The sequence below is a fragment of the Nomascus leucogenys genome, chromosome 14, assembly GCF_006542625.1.
Source record: "Nomascus leucogenys isolate Asia chromosome 14, Asia_NLE_v1, whole genome shotgun sequence".
Taxonomy (NCBI): Eukaryota; Metazoa; Chordata; class Mammalia; order Primates; family Hylobatidae; genus Nomascus; species Nomascus leucogenys.
In genome coordinates, this window is record NC_044394.1 from 36,196,661 (window position 1) to 36,217,393 (window position 20,733).

Sequence of the window (20,733 nt, forward strand, 5' to 3'; positions counted from 1 at the left end):
GAGTCACTCAGTCTAGAGGAACCCTCAGGATTTCATCATGAATCTTACACCTGCTGCTGGTCCCCAGTTCCTCAGAGCAGTTTGGGAAGAGGGCGTGGCCCCCTTTCCTCACCCAGCATAAGCTGTGAGCTCTCCTGTATCTTAAACTTCTGTTAAATTACGTGCATAAAGCCACGTCTCTCAAGGCGTAAATTAATAATCAGGAAAAGGGCAGGTCGAAATCCATGATGAGGAACTATTTTCTTAACTGTTTCCTAATTATCAATGTGCCTTCCCTTTTCTTGGTGTCTGTAAATCATGTGATTGTGCTGAGTGAATGTTTCGTTTCTTTCCTACTCCTCTTTGGGGCTGCAGCACCCATGAGTGACCCCTTCCTTCATGTTACCCAGAGGGTCCCAGAGTTGGCCCTTCTAACCAGGACTTAGTGAAATCTCATTGAGGGCTTTTGTTCTCCTCATCTTCAGGGAAGGTAGGAAGCGGAAAATGATGAAAAGATATTTAGTACAGGGCTTGGCACACAGATATCGCTCAGTTAAGAAAGCCTGAAGCACCAGGAAATGAGTTTCCAAGTGTGCAACTCAAGAGAGGCTGCAGATGGAATTTTCCATGTTACTCCTGTAGGTCACAGGAAGCTGATCTGTGATAGGGGAGGGGAAGTGGACACGTAGCTTGCATCTCAGGCCCCCTCAGAACCCTGTGCAGCAGACACTTTTATTATGATCCATTGATTGCTGAGGAGCAAGGCCTAGAGGTTAGGAGTCCTCCCTGAGGTCACACAGTAGTGGCTGTTAGTTGAGTGACTCCAAAGCGGTGTGTCTGACTCCTGCTGGAGCCACACCAATATGGGCCACAGAGAATTCAAAGTGGCTCAGCCAGGACCCTTCCCCCACATGCCGCCTCCTTTCATCCTCCCTCCACTGACAAACAGCCACACCATGAATGAAGTCTTGGGGCGTTCCCTGGAAACAGCACTTCTATCCTCTTGTGAGGAAGTCAACTTGCAGTCAACGTGGAAAGAAAAGGACCCATTTGTTCAGCATCCGATTACTGGCCACCTCGCTATAGACCAGGGTTACTATTAGTAACGTGAGTAAGGCATGCTGTTTGCCGCCAGAAACTCCCAGCCCAGTTGGGGGTTCAGAGCTAGAAACACACTGCTACACTGCTGTCCTGCACATGTGGTCACAGCTTGGTTAGGGAGCACCAAAGAGAGACCAGCCACCTCTTTTGGGAGAGTCAGGGGAGTCTTACCAGAGGAGAGGCAACCGTACTGGGTATTAAAGAGTCAGTAGGAGTTCACTAGATCCATCAGAGTGGGCACAGAGGGGAGGGCAGGGGAAGGAAACTCACATGTAATCAGCATACTACGTGCCAGGCACCTCAACGTTCTATCTCGGTAATTTTCACAACGACCCCTTATAAGGTAGATATTATGATATGAAATTGAGGCAGAAATGTTAAATGAATTTCCTAAGAGATTATTTTATTTTTTAGAGACAGGGTCTTGCTCTGTTGCCCAGGCTGGAGTGCAGTGGTACTACCACAGCTCACTGCAGCCTCAAACTCCTGGGCTCAAGCAACCCTCCCATCTCAGCATCTCGAGTAGCTGGGACCGCAGGCACATGCACCACTACACCTGGCTAATTTTTTAAATTTTTTGCAGAGATGGAGCCCCACTATATTGCCCAGGTTAGTCTTGAACTCCTGGCCTCAGGTGATCCTCCCGCCTCAGCCTCCCAAACTGCTGGGATTACAAGTGTGAGGACCTCACCAGCCCCTAAGAAGTTCTTAAAGTGTTGTACATGGAACCTGGGGGGATCCTCAAGACTCTTTGAGCAGGTCAGAAGGTCAAAACTCCTTCACAGCAACACTAAGAAGCTATCTGCCTTTTTCACTGTTTGGACATTTGTACTGATGGTACAACAGCAATGGCAGCTAACGCTACTGGCACCTTAACACTAATCAAGGCCTTGGCAGGCTGGGTGTGGTGGCTCACGCCTGTAATCCCAGCACTTTGGAAGGCGGAGGTGGGCAGACCACCCGAGGTCAGGAATTTGAGACCAGCCTGGCCAACATGGTAAAAGCCCATCTCTACTAAAAATACAAAAATTAGCCAAGCTAGGTTGTGGGCACTTGTAGTCGCAGCTACTCGGGAGGCCGAGGCATGAGAATCGCTTGAACCTGGGAGGCGGGGGTTGCAGTGAGCTGAGATCACACCACTGCACTCCAGCCTGGATGACTGGAGCAGACTCCATCTCAAGAAAAATAAAAAAAGGCCTTGGCACTAAATTGTGCTTCTTGTTGTGTTTTTTAGATTGCATGCACTCACAATTAAAAATAAAAAGGCAGTTTCATTTAAGAGTGTCCTTGATGAAGCAGTAAAAGGATTAGTTTGAATCCTCCTGTACACGTGTTGAGAATGTTCTGTGTCATGAAATGGGAAGTATGTATCGAGCACCTCTGCTGCACATCACAAAATGATGATTGTCTCCAGGAAAAGCACTGGAGTCACTGCTTGAGTGACAAACCCAACTAGCTGTTTTTTTTTTTTTTCCATAGAATACTGTTTTTACTTTAAAGAATGACTGACAAATTATAGTTATTTGACCTAGGCATTGGGCAGATATTTTCTTAAAAATGAAAGAGTGAGCCTGCCATTTCAAGGAAAATGGCTTGAAACACCACTTGCTGCCAATCAAAAAATTGGAGCTTTTCAAGCAGAAATTGGAGTTTTAGAAAACTTTGAGAAGTAACTTCCAGCTTCCCAGTACTGAAAGTGTTACTCCTCCAAAACTCTGGGATTTGTTCACATGGTGAATAACAAACGATGTTCCATGAGAATGCAGGTTTTGATCAATAGGAATTTTATTACTTGTCACAAGCAAGAGCACTGGGACAAAGCAGTGTCTCCCTGAGGGAAAGTGACAGGAGGGCTTTATGGTGCAATGGAGAGGGGAGAGGGTGCATCATCGCATGTAGAGGAGGGTTCCCAGTGACACAGATGCAGTGAGTCATGGTGCCAGCACATAGGTTGCATGTTATGGTAATGAAGCTACAGTTCTCCTGGGGTGCAGGCTTTAGCATGGTCATGAGGAAAGTTCACTGGGGTTCATCTATAAGTTGCTGGGCTCTGTCAGGAGCTGGTTTTAGACCACTAGATGACTGCCTACTACACAAAGCTTGAAAAAAACAGGCTGTAAGACAGAAAGCTGTAAAGCAGGCAGATTGCTCAATCTCCCTACCTGCTTACAGAAGGCTGATGGTGACATTAATGAATGAGTGTAATTTTTTGGTAGGGCATTGTGAAATGTGTCAACATCTAGGAAGATCTACATAAATGATTGAACAAAAATTTTCCAAATGACCAATGCAGCTGTTACAGAATCATACATGGGTGAAAGATTCATTCAAAGTGCAAGATAGAACAATGAATTTTAATGTAGCAGAGTACAAAATGTTCATTGATCTGGTTTCAGATTTCACATTGCAACTTACTGGTAAGAAGTTAAGAACTACTACTTGTTGAGTTTTGATGTAGTATCAAAGAAGGATATTCACAGTTATCTGAAAGTTTATGAAAATAGGCCTCCCTTTCCAACTACATATCTGGCTGGATTTTCTTCATAGACATCAATCAAAATGAGGAGTCTCAGCAGTTTGAATGCTGAGGTATTAATAGATACGAGAATCCAGCCAAGCATTAAAGAGATTTGCAAAAATCTAAAAGTGTCACCTTTCCTTTTTTGGGAAGTTATAGTTTTTTTTTTTTTTTTTGCTATAGATGTGTCACTTATGTTAATATTTATTGGGCTTATTATTGTGATTTTAAAATTACTAAATAATTATTTTTAAATGCTTCAGTTATAATTTCTAATGTAAAAATTCATAGATGCAGGCCACCTAAATAAAAACTCTTTGGCATCCTCAATAATTTTTTTTTTTTTTTTTTGAGGCAGAGTCTCACTCTGTCGCCCAGGCTGGAGTGCAGTGGTGCCATCTCGGCTCACTGCAAGCTCCGGGTTCACGCCATTCTCCTGCCTCAGCCTCCCGAGCAGCTGGGACTACAGGTGCCTGCCACCACGCCTGGCTAATTTTTTGTATTTTTAGTAGAGACGGGGTTTCACCATGTTAGCCAGGATGGTCTCGATCTCCTGACCTTGTGATCCACCCACCTCGGCCTCCCAAAGTGCTGGGATTACAGGTGTGAGCCACCGTGCCTGGCCCTGGCATCCTCAATAATTTTTAAGAGTGACATCCTGTGACGAAAAAGTTTGAACTGCTACCCCAAAGAATCACAGGAAATAAGTGTTTTATAGTGGCCTGTGATTTCAAATTTCATGATTTTTTCCACGATCAGTGATTCACAGAGGGAGAGGGAGTTTGGGAGCTCACCCTCTCCCTGGAGAGAGGTTTATGGGAATCTCTGCGGGACTCACTACAACGAGCAAATATTTACAAGATAATTCCCTTAGAATCTCCCCAAGCCCCTCTCTGCCTCCCTCCCTCAGATGGTCTTTTGCTCCCTCTCACATGCTCTCTCTCTCTTTTTTTTTCTCTCCTCTTCTTCAAATCCTCCCTCACCCCTTGCCTGCCTCCTTGATCCCTCTCTGCTTCCCTCCTCCTCTCCTCCAGGCTCTGGACCTGGCAGGGCGGGGCCGACCCCACAGGAGGCTGCACTTCTCCAGGCTGGATGGACACTGATGTGCTTGGCTCTAAAGCCTACTGGGGCTCCTGGGAGATGTGGCCAGAGGCTCGAGGGGCTTTCGTGGTCCAGGCAGGACTCTCTGAAAGCTGAGCCATCCAGGTGGAGACCACAGGCTTTCCACTGAGTCTTGTGCAGGTTGGGTGGAATGAGGTGATCTTTAAGAGCCGACCCAAATAAAAGTTCTGTGTCGGGCTGAACCCTTTGAATTGTCTGTTGAGCGCCCATCATTTCATTTCCTGATGCTTACTGGAAAAGTCAGACATGGTTAGCCCTTCCTGTGCTCCCCAGGGCACTGCAGAACAAAGCTTCATTAAATGCCTTCTCTTCTTCTTTGGGACCTTCAACACTCTTTTTCTGTGGATCAGTGTCTTCATGGAAGATGTGTCTCCAGGCCTACTGGGCTTAGTGGGGGAACCCCTCACTCTGACCTGTCAGTCCACATGGTGGGCCATCAAGCAGAGAGGGCCGAAGCTCTGTCCAAACTCCTTGTTTTGTGGATCATCCAGAGAGAGAAATGCACTTGCCAGCCCAGTAAAGGACCAGGGGCTGCAGCACCTGCCTGTTTCTCCCAGCCTATGGCTCTTCCATGGAAATGACTTCCCTGCCCACTGCTGTAGAACCTACCCTAGAAGGAGGGTCTCCTTGTGCGTCTCCCTCGCCACCTTTCTTTCAAGCTTCACCTGCCCCTCACTGGGGACAGGCACTTGCCCCTTCATGCCCACTGCTCCAGAGGAAGGGCCTCTGCTGTGCATCGTCTGGGGCACAGTGGGTCAGCTCTCAGCCCTCAAAGTGTTAGTTCTTCTTGTCCACCTCAAAGCCATTCTGCATTCCCTCAGCCAGTCCTCCCAGCCACATAGAGCTTCCCTGGGACAGCTTGCCTCAGATGGACCCCTTCAAGGCCTTGGAGGGTGAAGTGGATTTTGTTTTAATGGAAGTAAAATTAACATATCATAAAATTCACCGTTTTAACCATTTCAACATATATAATTTATATGGTTTTAGGTTGCAGTGTTGTGCAACCATCATCATGATCTAATTCCAGAACATTTTTATCACCTCAAAAAGAAACCCCATAGCCGTTAATCAATCACTTCCTCATTTCCATCTTCCCTTTTCCTTCTCTTAGCCCCTGGAAACAACTAATCTGCTTTCTGTCTCTATGGATTTGCCTATTCTGGACATTTCTTATAGATGGAATCATATAATTTCTGGAGGTAGATATTGTTCAAAAGAGAAATGAAATACTTTCCAGGAAGATTGTTCATTTTTAGAATTAGAAGGCTGGATGTGGTGGCTCACACTTGTAATCCCACCGCTTTGGGAGGCCAAGGTGGGAGGATCCCTTGAGGCCAGGAGTTCGAGACCCACCTGGGCAATATAGTGAGGCCCCCGTCTACACACACACATGCACACACACACACACACACACACACACACCAGCTGGATCTAGTGATCCAGTAGCTGATCCCAGCTACTCAAGAGGCTGAGGTGAGAGGATAGCTTGATCCCAGGAGTTTGAGGCTGCAGTGAGCTATGATCTCACCATTGCACTCCAGCCTAGGCAACAGAGTGAGATGCTGTCTCTGAAAAAAAAAATACTACAATCAGAAAATTTATAATTAAAAAAATTGCTTAAAAAGTCAGAAATAACAATAATAAACTCATTATGGAGAGTTAGCCTGGATACTTTCTTTTGAAAGCATGTTTCTGATGTCCCATTGCTGAGAGGGGGAAGTTGTGTGATTGGCATTGGGGATTCATTGCAGACTGGTGGGTTCTCAGGGAATCTGTTGATTTTGTAAGATTTCCCTTGGCGACCAGGCTGAAGCACAGGTCTCAGAAGCTGAGCCTAACTCAGCGGAAGGTGCAGGGCGGGATGTGTCTCTCCACTCTCCCTTTTGTGTCTCTTGTAGGGGTGAAGAAGAGAACCAAAGTCATCAAGAACAGCGTGAACCCTGTATGGAATGAGGTATGTGAGGTTTTCCCCTTCGTTTTCTCTCTCTCTGCTGCAGTTGTGTCTGCAGGGACAAGTTAGGGGGCTCGTGGAGGAGGTGCCTTCTCAGCAGTGTCCTTGATGTGGGGAGGGGCTGATGGTCTAGCCTGCCAATGAAATCCTTCTGGCTCTAGGAACCTGGGAGGAGGGTTGGTGGCCTGGCCTACTAGGTAAATGGAAGGGAGCTAGATATTTTTTTGTTGCTGTTTCCCCCCAGCTCTGGCCAGCCAGGTAAAGGGTGCTCAGGGACTCTCTTGCTTGCCTGCTTCTCCCACACAGGCTGTTTGTTTTCCTTGCTCAAAGCTCACCTTCTCCCCACAGCCCTCCCTGATGAGGCAGGTCCTCCTCTGGCTCCTGCTGGCCCCTGTCCCCTCAACCAGCTCCCTGCATACATGGCTCCTGGGTGGTCCTTTGGAAGCCCTGCTGCCTTGCATGGATGGGGTTGGATGCACAGGGGGGCCTTTGCTCTGAGGAGGGTCATGGGGGCCTAGCGAACATGGCACTAACTTGTGCTGCCTACCAGGGCCTGGCTTCTGGATGAGCCCAATAATCTTGGTCCTTGAGGATGCTTCAGGGTCACCTGGCTTTTTTCCAGCCACACTCCTGGCTTGGCTTCCTGGGGATGGGTTGAAACTGAGTTGGGAGAGGGGCCTGTGAGAGCCCTCTCTCCTTTTCTCTTCTGCTGTCTTCAGCTCTTACTGTCACCTCTGAAGTTCTGGAGCTGTGGTCTCCATCCATCCATCCATCCATCTATCCATCCATCCATCCATCCATCCATCCATCCATCCATCCATCCTTCCATCCATCCATCAATTCATCTGCCTATCCACTAGAATCATTCATGAATGCCTACTCAGTGCCCTGGGGGCATGAAGGAGAACCAGACACAGTCTCTTCTCCTAGAGGGCCATAGGTTAAGGTGCCTTTTCTCTTTTTCTTCCAGGGCTTTGAATGGGACCTCAAGGGCATCCCTCTGGACCAGGGCTCTGAGCTTCATGTGGTGGTCAAAGACCATGAGACGATGGGGAGGAACAGGTAAGGTGGCCAGAGGGGGGTGCTCCATGACTTGAAGGTGCAGGTAGGATTGTGGAGGATGCAGACTGCAGAATCCAGGCCCCAGGGAGCTGGGGTTTCAATTAGCGTTTATCAAGGACCTCCTCCTGTGGGACTGGCCCAGTGGTAGATGCTGGGAGAATCCGGCTGTGGCTTCAGGAACTCAGCCATGGGTACAGCTGAGCTGCCAGGCTACAGGGGAGGGAAGATGGGCTGGAATCAGATGTCTACGCATTTGCACAGAGAGTGTGTGCCCTAGGGAGCAGGAAGACTCGCTGCCTACTGCTCCAGCCCAGAGGCTCCCTGAGGTGGGCTGTCTCTCCCAGCCCAGCCCAGGCCAGTGAGGGCAGAGGCCCGCTCCAGGAGGCAGGCAGGCAGGCAAAGTGAAGCTGCAGCTAGCAGGGAGCTTTCCAGGAAGTCTTCATGGAAGGGGTACGACTAGAGGTAAGATTCGTGGTTTAGAAATCAGAACAGTAAAAATGGGTAGCCCGGCTTGGGCGCCTCCCTGTGTTGGGGTTTCTGCTGAGTTTTTCATGTACCTAGTGGGTGGGTTTCCTGGTGCGGGGAATAGCAGGAGCAAAGTTGTGGTGGCAAAAGCAGGCTCCCCCTAGGCAGGCGAGGAATCCCTTCTCTTGCCATTGAGCCCCTGGGCCTTGTCAACAGAGGCGGTGGGGTGGACAGGTTCAACCCAACCTGCAGATGGGTGGGTCTTGGACTGGGGCTGTGGGTGGACTGGGAGACACAGCACATGAAACTGCTCGTGATGAGCCTTAAGCATCAGAGTGGGAGTCCGGTTGTCCTTGCTGGGCATGAGAGGAGGCACCTGCGTTAGATGCCAGCAGGAGTGGGTTCATGCTTCAAGTGCCATTTATGGAGGTCTAGGCCCAAGCATCAGGGATGAGCTTGCTGTTTTGTGACCTGCTCACAGGGGAGCCTTTGTTTGGGAACTGGGTCAGTGGCATCTGAGGCCTGGAAGCCTGGCTGTGTTGCCCTGGGGTGGGGCAGAAGGGGTTGGGGAAGGAGGAGAATTCAGGAACCCAGGGAAGGGCAATCAGGGTCTCTGGCTGCAAAACACCTGGAAAGTTTGAAATGTTAAAAACTCAGAAAAAAACCCAATTGCCACCTTCTCTCTGTGGCTGTGCTGGCCATGGGTGCATGGTGTGGGGAGGGTGGGGCACTTTCACTGGGCTCCCAAAAGTGTGGCTGCAAGATGTGGGGCCCTGGCCTGTGGGCCAGGGCATCTTGGGCCCATCTCTTCCAGCTGTTGACCTCAGCCATCTCCACCTGCACGGGGGACAGGGATTGGAATCAGTTCAGCTACCTTCCAACGCAGACACTGTGGAAGGCAAGGCAGCCGCTAACAAGCGTGAATGGTGGACCCGCAGATCAGGGAGGGAGCAGCCCTGGACAGTGGGCAGTCCTCGAAGGCTTCCTGGAGGAGGGTCACTCAGACTGACTTGAAGGCAGGGGTAGGCTTTGAAAAGGCAAGAAGGGGAGGGTATTCCAGTGTGTGGATGTGGCGGACAGCCAGGCTCAGGCCTTACAGGTGGGGCTCAGCCTCAGGACACGTGCGGCCCTGTGAGAAGTGGACAGTGGGGAAGAATTGAGAGGGGGGTCTCCAATGCCAGGCTGAGGAGAACAGCAGCAAAATCACACAACTGCCACAAAGCTGAGTGTCTGGCCTCATGCTGTCTTACATGCAAGACCTTTTCCCATCAGTTAGGCACAGCTGTTGTAACTGTCGCCGTCACAGATGGGGAAACTGAGCCTCTGAGAGATTGGGCAACTTTCTTGAAGGCTAGTGATGGCAGAGCTGTGATTGGAGGGCAGGTTTCTGGGATATGATCATAGTCACTGAGCCCCATGTGCCTCTCGGAGGCTCCTGGAAGCCCCAGGATGGTGTTGGTCTCTTCAGGAGAGTTCAGTTCCCTTGACAATGCTGGTGTTGACAGAGTTTAGAGGGGCAGAGGCAGGACAGTCTGGTTACTGCAGGCCAGGCAGCAGAAGCACATGTTTCATTTTCATTATCTTATCCAGCATTTTTACAGGCTCTGTGGGGAGAGTTCCCTTTTTTGTTTTTTTTTTTTTTGAGACAAAGTCTTGCTCTGTGGCCCAGGCTGGAATGCAGTGGTGCGATCTCTGCTCATTGCAACCTCCGCCTCCCAGGTTCAAGCGATTCTCCTGCCTCAGCCTCCCTGCTAGCTGGGATTACAGGTGCCCATCACCACGCCTGGCTAATTTTTGTATTTTTAGTAGAGACAAGGGTCCTCCATGTTGGCCAGAGTGGTCTTGAACTCCTGACCTCAGGTGATCCTCCTGGCTCAGCCTCTCAAATTGCCGAGATTACAGGTGTGAGCCACCATGCCCGGCCAGACATTTCCTTTAAAATTTTTTAAAAATTATTATGGGTTGATAATAGTTGTATATATCTATGGGGTGCATGTGATGTTCTGACACAGGCATAATGTATAACAATCAAGTCAGAGTAACTGAAGTATCCATCACCACAGACATTTATCATTTCTTGTGTTAGCAACATTCCAATTCTACTCTTTTAGTTGTTTTAAAATATACAATAGATTATTGTTGACTGTAGTCACCCTATTGTGCTAGGGAATACTAGATCTCATTCATTCCATCTAACTGTGTTTTTGTATCCATTAACCACCTTGCTTTATCCCCCTCTCCCTGCTACCCTCCCCTCCCTCTGGATTCTACTCTATCTCCGGAAGTTCAATTTTTTAAAAATTAGCTCTCTGTAGGGAGATTTCTAAGACCACAAAGGCAAAATGAGAGCTGTGAACATATTTTTGATCAATTCAAGGACGAGGCTAGCCCTCAGGCTAACAGTAGGTGAGGGCCACATGCAGGCTGCTCTGGCTGTGTGGAGCAGAGGTCGTACGGGGAACGGGAAGCTTCGAACCTTGGGGTCCTCCCATTCGCCCCTGTGGGTGCTCTCTAGCTCCTGGGGGCAGCTGGCTCCCTAAAAACCAGTGCCCCACATGAGCAGTTCACTGCAGGGCTGTGTGCCAGACATCAGGTCCTCAAAGATCAGTTTACAGGACAGCCAATTCACCAGCCTCACCAACTTACCAGAAACACCTGTCTTACAACATTTAAATGTAATTTTTGATTTTTCCAAACATTTATCTCAGTTTCAAATTTCTAGCAATTAAAACTTGTCTTAATTAAACTAGATTGAAATGTGCACGTACATTCATACATACTTGAGGACTCTCAGAATATGGAAAGCAACACTGTCATGAGAGGAAATGATAGAATTTTGGCTTCATGGCTGGGCATGGTGGCTCATACCTGTAATCCCAGCACTTTGGGAGGCCGAGGGCAGCAGATCACATGAGGTCAGGAGATTGAGACCAGCCTGGCCAAGATGGTGAAACCCCGTCACTACTCAAAATACAAAAATTAGCTGGGTGTGGTGGCGGGCAACCTGTAATCCCAGCTACTCAGGAGGCTGAGACAGGAGAATCGCTTGAACCCAGGAAGCAGAGGTTGCAGTGAGCTGAGATCGCTGGCTTTGTGCCAGGAGAACATGGGATTTGTGGCCTCCTCAGCTGTTTGCAGGCAGATGTGATGCCTCAGGGGAGAGAGCACAGGTACCTGCAAGGTAATTCTGTCACCCCCACCCCATGACCAGATGGCAAAGTACTTCCACCCTACACATGGATGTGAGAAAACAACCAAAGACAAGCAGCAATACAAATTCTAAGAGTGTAAAAAGAAAATCATACCAGGGAGTGACAAGAACGACCACATGACATTTTAAATTTTGAAAGAAAAGGAAAAACCTTCAGGGAATCCAGTTCAACGAGCATTTTATTTATTTATTTATTTTTGAGATGGAGTCTTGCTCTGTCACCCAGGCTGGAGTGCAGTGGTGCGATCTTGGCTCACTGCAACATTCGCCTCCTGGGTTCAAGTGATTCTCCCATTTCGGCCTCCTAAAGTGCTGGGATTATAGGCGTGAGCCACTGCGCCCAGCCCTTCAATGAGCATTTTAAATTGAAGACCTCCTCACTGCCCTCCAGTCCTGCCTGTTGGGTCAGGAAGCAAACAGGGACTCATGGGTTAGGTGGCTGTGCCTTGCAACTGTCCTCAGGCCTCTCCGGTTGGTGGGTTCCAGTGAGGGTCCCCGGAGTCATCATGCAGCCACCCCTTTTGTTTGTGAGAGTCCCGAGCGTGTCTTCTGTGAGCTCACCCGCTGTCCAACCTCGTCCTCTTCCAAGTGAGGGGATCACAGCCCTCTGCATCTGTTAACCCTCTCAGTCCCCCTCCACCTTGCCTCCCCTCCCTCTTCCCCACCTCCACCCTCTGGCTCTCTCTGCTTCTAGATTTGCCCTCAAGCCTCCCTCATTCTTTACAGCCTCTCACTCTGTCTCTGCATCTCCTGCTTTGCTTCTTTTCCTTCCTGTGCCCGTCCTTTTATTCTTTCTCTCCTCCTTCTCTTGCCCCTCCTCGATCCTCACCATCCTCACTGCCACTGTCCTCTCTTTCCTATGGCTCCTGGGGCATTTGGCATTTCTGTGTTTTCCCTGATGATCACTGGCAGTTTAGGGTGACCTTGTTAAACCAGACTGGTCTGCTGGCCCAGAGTGGGATCTGGGGAATCCTTTCATGTCTCGGGAAGGAAATCTCCATCTGGGAACTGTCTCTGGGCTGCTCAGCATGCCACTAACCCATGAGAGGGGCAGCCCTAAGCCCGAGGACCCCTGAGCCAACTTCAGTGATGGAACGACTTTATCTGGCTAAAATCAGGTTTCCAATGCACATAAAAGGAAGCTCCACTCCTTAGGATGGAAGACACTCAGGCAAACCTAGCGGGCAGTCCTGGGATCTTGTTCCAGGCTGCACTGGACAATTTCCTGTTTACTTGAGGCGTCTCAGAGAGAAGCTGAAGAGGAGATGATCCAGGTCCCTGACCAGGTGTTTCGACCCCTGGGATGTTCAGCCCAGAGGTTCCCAATTCAGGCCACACAACAGAATCACCTGGGTGGCTTTTACACACACTCATGCCTGGGCCTCGGCCGAGGTTCTGATTTCATTGATTTGGGACAGGGTCTGTGCATCATCACCTACTCTCCAGGTGCTGGTGTTTTCATTGTGCAGCCTGGGCTGAGAGCCACTGATCTGTACTCTAGACCAGCGCTGCCCACTAGAACTTTCTGAGACGATGGAAATGTTGTCTCTGTGTTGACTAGTGTGCCTGAGAAATTGAATCTTAAATTGTATTTAATTTTAATGACTTAGATTTAATTAACTCCATGTGGCTAGTGGCTACTGTGTTGGACAGAGCAGCTTTAGATTTTTAGAACAGTGTTTCCACCCTGGCTGCATCTAGAAATGACCTGGGAGTTTAAAAAAAAAAAAAAAAGTGTCTGAGCACCACACTAAACTGATTAAACAAGAACCTCTGGCGTGGGCTGCAGGAGTCAGCACTTTTGGAAACCACCCAGGATGGCAGGGGGGCAGTGTGCCCCCAGGGTAGAGAACTCACTGTGTTAGAGAGATGCTGGCATTTTGTTGTTGTTGTTGTTTAGGCAGAGTCTCGCTCTGTCGCCCAGGACGGAATGCAGTGGCATGATTTTGGCTCACTGCAACCTCTGCCTCCCACGTTCAAGCGATTCTCCTGTCTCAGCCTCCCGAGTAGCTGGGATTACAGGTGCCTGCCATCTCGCCTGGCTAGTTTTTGTATTTTTAGTAGAGACGGCGTTTCACCATGTTGGTCAGGCTGGTCTTGAACTCCTGACCTCAGGTGATCCACCTGCTTTGGCTTCCCAATGTGCTGGGATTACAGGTGTGAGCCACTGTGCCTGGTCTGATGCTGGCACTTCTGAAAGGAATTGCTCTCAATTTTTCCATGGATTAGCTAAGAAAAAAATAGAAATGGCCATTCTTGTAATTGTTTATGTATGTGATTATTGGCAAAATAATCACCATCGAGTAATAATGGCTGAAACTGCACATGGTAAAATTGTTACAGAACTGAAAAACAGAAGAATCCTGTTGGTAACTGCAAACACTGACCTGGGAAACTGGACTTAGTGGAAATAATTCCACAAAAGAAAACTCAAAATGGCAGGGAGCAATATTTGATAAAACTTAATGTCAACCAAAAAAAAAATTTAAAAATCTGTGAGCCAAATCTGTGTTGGGAAATTTAAACAGGGATTAATTGTCCCCAATGAAAAGAATTTTAGTAAAATGAAAATAAAGATGATAAAAGAGAAAAAGAAAACACTTTAATTGCTCTGTGTGCAAAACGTATCAACACATTAAACTGGCTTCATTTAATTTGTTCTGGAAAAATGCCTTCTCAGTGGAAATTAATTACTCAGTGGAAATTAATTACTGTAGGTGTTTTTTATATTTAAATGTTTGGTAAATATAAACATGGAAGCAAAAATCTCCATGGGGTCAAAACATCCACCTGGCAAAGCACCAGGGTCAAAATGACGCTCACCTTGACTGCAGTGACTCACTAACCCCAGGCCTAACCGGACCCCAAGACAGGGGGCCCAGATGCAACAAGGAAACATACAGAACACCCTGTTAAATGAGGAGGTCTCAGATACCACAGGTGACACCTTATATTAAGGCATTAATCATCGTTTCTCTGAGATACAGACTTGAGTGGGCCCCCTGTGTTTTTCCTGGTCACTCTACCCTCCAGCCTGACCATGCCCCCAGCCTTCCTGCTTTAATCAAGCGGTACAGGAGGAGGTCTAGTCAGGAAGCACAGGATTGCCTTTAAAGAAGCTCGCTCTTAGATGTTCACAGTGGCATTTTCTTTGGAATAGTGTGATCTACTCTGTACCTTTTAGCGACCTGGTGACTCTGTAAAGTGGGCACTGAGGGGCCTCTCACCTGCACTCAGATGCCTTTCTGCCTTCACCCTTCCCCATGGTCTGAGCATCAATCATGGTGCCTGCAACTGGAGGGGACCCAGGAGACAACCTGAGAACCTTCCTGAGCCCCAATGCTTCTTCTCCTCCTTCCTCCTTCAGCTGCTCCTCCTCCCACCCCCACATTGAGCTGGATGATCTGGCCCAGTGGAACAAGCGTGGACTTTGAGAAGAGCCAGGGTCTAGCTGCAACGCTCTATGGCCTTGGACAGGTCACTACACTCCCCGAGCCTTGCTTTCTTCCATTCTTAGGGAGTATCAAATCAAGGGACCTGCCACAAGGGGGGGCTCCCTAAATGTTAGTTCTGCACTGCTGCCTTGCAGTGCAGAAGTCCTCCCGTGCTTCCTTCTGCTGCCCCCACCACTCAAAGTCCCACTGACCCAGCCTTCTCCCACCAAAGGCTGCTGTCAGCCAGCTGTGGGTTGAAAAGGCACCAAATCATATGAATGCATAGGTGGCAGCCTGTGGCTTCATGTTTCACTCTATTTTAGGAATCGGGGGGATGCTGCTTTATAGCTCAGACTCTGCTTAGAAAAAACGGAAGTGTTAATGGTAGGTGTCCAGCCACTGCAATAGATTATGAGGAGATACTTTAGGAATGGTGTGTCTTCCTGACATAGGGCCATCTCTGAGCCTGGCCTTGGTGTCGTCGGGGCGGAGGCGAGGGTGGCCTGATGCCTCCTATGACAATGAGTTTCATTTGTTGAGGGAATGTGGAGGTTTCCAGGAAGGGGCTGAACATGCCCTTAGTTCTTTAGGGTAGCCATGCACGGGAGACGACAGAGGCGCCTGGGGAGGGGGCCTGGCCAGTTGAGGCCTGTCACCCACACCTGGAGTGTGCTGGTGGGATTGAGGGGCTCTGTACTGGGAGGAGCAGGTATTCTAACTCTCGGGCTGCCCATCAGAGCTTGCAGGGCAGGGGTGGTGGAATAAGAATGAGGGCCAGGGGCTTTGCTCAGGGACCTCACTGTCAGCAGAGTCCTATCCTGGCACTGTCTGTGACCTGGACCTCTCTGAAACTGTTTCCTCATCAGGACAATGGCAAAAGCAGTCCCTATGTTGCAAGGTTGCTGTGAAATTTAAATAATATAATGCATGTGTGTCAAATGCCTGCTCAGCGCTTGGAATACTGAAGGTGCAATATATGGGGGCTGTTGGGAGCAGGATCCACATAGATGCACTTACATAAACCACACAAACATGTGAACACTATGTGCATGGCCCGTATGGACACCTGGCTGTACCTGAGTGTACACTAGCATTGCATAATATGTGCACATGCATTATTTTTTAATTTAAAACAACCAAAAAATTTCACAAAACTATAAAAAAACCTAAGTAACTTTTATAAGTATAAAAGTCATTTCATTCTTAAAAAGTTATAAAGGAAAAAGTACAAGCTCACCCACCTTCTACCCATGCATTTCTTCTCTTTTCTCCAGAGGTGCCCATTGTTAACCATTTGGTGCGTATCTTTCTTTCTTTTTTGAGACAGAGTTTCACTCTCGTTGCCCAGGCTGGAGTGCAATGGCACGATCTCAGCTCACTGCAACCTCCGCCTCCCGGGTTCAAGTGATTCTCCTGTCTCAGCTTCTGGAGTAGCTGGGATTACAGGTGCCTGCCACAACGCCCAGCTGATTTTTGTATTTGTAGTCACCATGTTGGCCAGGCTGGTCTTGAACTCCTGGCCTCAGGTGATCCGCCTGCCTCGACCTCCCAAAGTGTTGGGATTACAGGCGTGAGCCACCGGGCCCGGCCTGGTGCATATCTTTCTGGACTTTTCCTAAGTTATCTACAGGCATCTGTTTATATACATGCATACTTGTTTACTTATACAAAAATGGAATTATGCTATACGTATTGGTCTGCACTTTGCTTTTATCACTTCATCATTGACTCTTTCCCAGGTCAGTACGTCACATTTTTAAATGGTTGTGTGGTATTCCGCGGTATGTGTGCACGGTAATTTACCCCACTGTACTCTCATTGACTGATATTTAGTTTCTTCCCAATGTCTTGCTCTCAAATGATTATCCAGTGAACATCTTTATCCAAATATTTTTATGTTCTTACGCTATTTTTTTCTTTAGGATAGGTCGTTAGAAGTGGGATTACTAGATCAAAGGGTATAAGCAAATAACATTTTTGTAGATTCTGCCAAATTGCTTTTCAAAAATGTTGTCCCAATTGATGTCCACCAACAATGCAATAAAGTGGCTGCCAATTTATTTTTGCTAGTATGAGGGACCAAAAAAGTCGTAATTTGTGTTTCCTTGGCTATTTGTAAGGTTCAGCATCTTTTCTGTGCTGATTGCCCATTTCTATTTCTTCTTTTGTGATTGCCAATCATTGTATTTTGGGTTGCTCATCTTTTTAATTCATAATGATTACATATATTTGGAATATTATTAGGAATACGAACCCTCACTCTGTTCTATCTGTAAAAAACTTTTTTCTCTCTGCTTCTCACCTGTCAGTTGCACACTCATATGGCAACAGGCATTTACCCAGAGGTGCATATGTGCACACAGACCTTTATTTGTTTGTTTTAAAATTTTAAGTTCAGGGTACAAGTGCAGGTTTGTTATATAGGTAAACTTGTGTCGTGGGAGTTTGTTGTACAGATTATTTCATCACTCAGGTATTAAGCCTAGTACCCATTAGTTATTTTTCCTGATCTTCTCCCTCCTCCCACCCTCCACCCTCTGAAAGATCCCAGTATGTGCCCTTCTCCTCTATGTGCCCATGTGTTCTCATCATTTAGCTCCCACTTATAAGTGAGAACATTTGGTATTTGGTTTTCTGTTCCTGGGTTAGTTTGCTAAGGATACTGGCCTCCAGCTCTATCCATGTCCCTGCAAAGGACATGATCTCATTCTTTTTATGGCTGCATAGTATTCCAGAGTGTATATGTACCACATTTTCTTTATCCAGTCTATCATTGATGGGCATTTAGGTTGATTTTATGTCTTTACTATTGTGAATAGTGCTGCAATGAACATACACAGCACACAGAACTTTATAAAGGCAGAGCGGCAGTTTGCTGTGTTAGAAGTTGGGAAAAGGCATAGGCTTGGCCTCTGGTTTTAGCAAGCTGGTTTGCCAGCCCCCAGTTCTGACATGCTTGGGAGGCTGTTTTGGGCAGGAGTATTTACTCTTCACTGCCCCATTGTTTTCAGCGGGCCCGAAAGCATTGACCATATCCTATTTTCAAGGATTTTTATGACTATATTTTGCCCTGGATTCTATCCAGGACATCCCTGGGTTTCAGAATCATTTTTCTTTTGTCTTTCTCTAGACTGAAGTGGAAAACTATTTAGAGTTACCTTTGGGCAGGCCCTGGGGAATCAGATACTGGCAGGAAGGCTGCCAGAGGCCAGGGGAATCAGGGGCTGTGGAATGTCCTGCTGTCCCCCGTTTCCTGCCCCTCACTGCCTGGCACGCATAGCGGAGAGCTGGAGGGGCTCAGAGGACAGGTGTTTCCTCCCCTGAATGGCATGTGTCTCCTTCCAGGACAGGGCTCTCTCACTTTCCTGTCACCTGGCTCATTGACGCTAACCAGGGGAAGATGCAGTGAGTCAGTGATGAGTTAGTTGTAATACGTATATAGTTTTAATTGGCATGTACTTTTCTTAGTTTCAGAGAAAGAATGAGAAATGGATACACGGTAACCCTTCTGGAACATTTTTTTTAAATTCAAATTTAAAGTTGCAAAAATAGTACAAAGAATATCCATATATTCTTCACTCAGATACGCTTATTCACATTTTACTCTATTAGTTTTATTATATATTTTTTATTATATTTATTATTATTATCTCCCTTCCTCCCTGTCTCTCTCTCTTTTCTGTCTTCTCTCCCTTCTTGTTTCTCCGTCTTTCTCTTACTCCCATTTGAAGGTAAGTTATATTCATCATGGTCTTTGACTCCTAAATATTTCCGTGTATATTTCTTAAGAATAGGGACATAGTTATCAACTTCAGTAAATTTAACATGATGCCATACTTTTATCTAATATATTGTTTATATTTCAGTCATGTTAATGGATGAAATAATGTTTTTCATAGCAATTTCCCTTTCCCTGTCTCCCAGTGCGGGATCCAGTCTGTGGTCCATATTGAATTTATCGTGTTTCCACAGCCTCTTTTAATCTGGAATGTTTCCATAGTCTTTGTCTTTTATGACAATTTACGTTTTTGAATAATATAGTATCCCTTTTTTCTAATAGAATGTTCCTCATTTGGGGTGTCAACCTAAATAATGAACAGAGAGAGACTCTCTAAAGAAAAAAGATATTTATGAGGGAATAGAGCCAGCCATGGGAATATGCATGCCATAGTAAACCATGTGAGTATTTAAGGAGGTAAAGAAACACAAAGATTTTCAGCTGGGTGCACTGGCTCACGCCTGTAATCCCAGCACTTTGGGAAGCCAAGGTGAGTGGATCATTTGAGGTCAGGAGTTCGAGACCAGCCTGTCTAACATGGTGAAACCCCGTCACTACTCAAAATACAAAAATTAGCCAGGCATGGTGGCGTGCGCCTGTAATCCCAGCTACCTGGGAGGCTGAGGCAGGAGAATTGCTTGAACCCAGGAGGTGGAGGTTGCAGTGAGCTGAGATTGTGCCACTGCACTACAGCCTGGGTGACAGAATGAGACTCTGTCTCGGAAAAAAAAAAAAAAAAAAAAAGAGAAACACAAAAGTTTTTAGAGGAAAACAATGAGGATTACATAATTATTTTGAAATATTATCCTTGGCTATAAAAATCAATTACAAGGGTGATTCCGGTCTGAGGTTGGAGAGGTAATTAGTGGGCAGATGTTCTTGCCGAAATGCTTTTTGTGTAAGGCTGTTATGGCCTTTGTGCAAAATTGTGTTTTTGCAGTCTTTTGTGAGGGTTTTTGTTATCAGGCATACAAGCATGAGAACCCTCTCTTCATGGCCTTCCTTAGCTCTTTTTGTCAGGGTTTTCTTAACATGAGCGACTCCATTTTGATTCTGACAACTTTCGTGGCAGTTTGTTTGATGTTTTCTCATGCTTAGATTCAAGCTTGGATTAGGTTACTCATCCCTGGACAGAACACTCTCTAAATGATGCTGTGTCTATCTCCGCATCTGGAGGCACGTGATGTTCCTTACTGGGGAGCGTTAATTTCAATCACCTGGTCAAGGCGTTGTCTGATTTTTCCACCGCATATTTAATGTTCTTTTCTCCCCCCTGAAGTTTGTTAAGATATACTTTAAGATGGTGCAAATATCCTGCTTCTCAAGAAAATATCCCCCTAAATTTAGCATCCATGGATGATCCTTGCATGATCCAATCCTTACTATGATGGGTATGAGCTGATTTTCATCTCCAGCACTCCTTGCACATGTACCAGGCTGGGCTGTGTGAGGCTCTCGTGGTCACAGTGGTGCTGGCATAACGCATTGATCCCTATCTGTGCCTAGCACTGTGCCTTGGTGACTCATGCCTTGAGCCTCACCCCTTGGCCCAGGGCCATTCTCTCAGAGTTGAAAGACCTCTGGGTCATTAGGTTGGGTGTCTCATCTCTTCCATCCTTGATAGACAGTGTTGGAGTGAGACAGACACCCATTCTGGGGCTGGATTATTCATTAGAAAGTCCTTCCGTCTATTGGCTACAGTTTTTCTCCCTGATATTTTGAGGATCTTATTTCTTTACCCTCAGGAATGATCAAAAAGAAATCTAATCCTCTTGCATATGACAGCACTTCAAGTCATGGTCTAATGTGGTCCTGACAGTCACTGGGTGGGATGGGAATGCGCAGAGAAGCACAGGAACATGGTGAGTGGGGAGGGGAAGAAGGGAATTGACACCTACCAAGTCCTATCTAGGTTCCAGGCACATGTGGGCCGTGATAGGTGCATTAACTGAAATTTTACCAGAACCCTCTGAAAAGAATGCATTATTTCCTCCAAGCTCCAACAGTGCAGGGCGGGTTGTCCATTTTATTCTCATCAGTATCCTCCGTACCTACAACAGTACCTGACCCATGAATGGTGCTCACTACATATTTGTTGAATGAATGAATGAA

General features: G+C 47.1%; 1 protein-coding gene across 7 annotated transcripts in view; it reads left to right on the forward strand.

Annotated features, from left to right (window-relative positions):
- DYSF (dysferlin) overlaps positions 1 to 20,733 on the forward strand; it is a 229,721-nt gene that overhangs the window by 20,726 nt on the left and 188,262 nt on the right. For all 7 annotated transcript variants that reach the window (XM_030827268.1, XM_030827272.1, XM_030827270.1 and 4 more), the window contains exons 2-3: positions 6,619 to 6,674; positions 7,642 to 7,733. In XM_030827268.1, the coding sequence (XP_030683128.1) occupies positions 6,619 to 6,674; positions 7,642 to 7,733 (148 nt within the window). The remainder of the gene's footprint in view (positions 1 to 6,618; positions 6,675 to 7,641; positions 7,734 to 20,733) is intronic.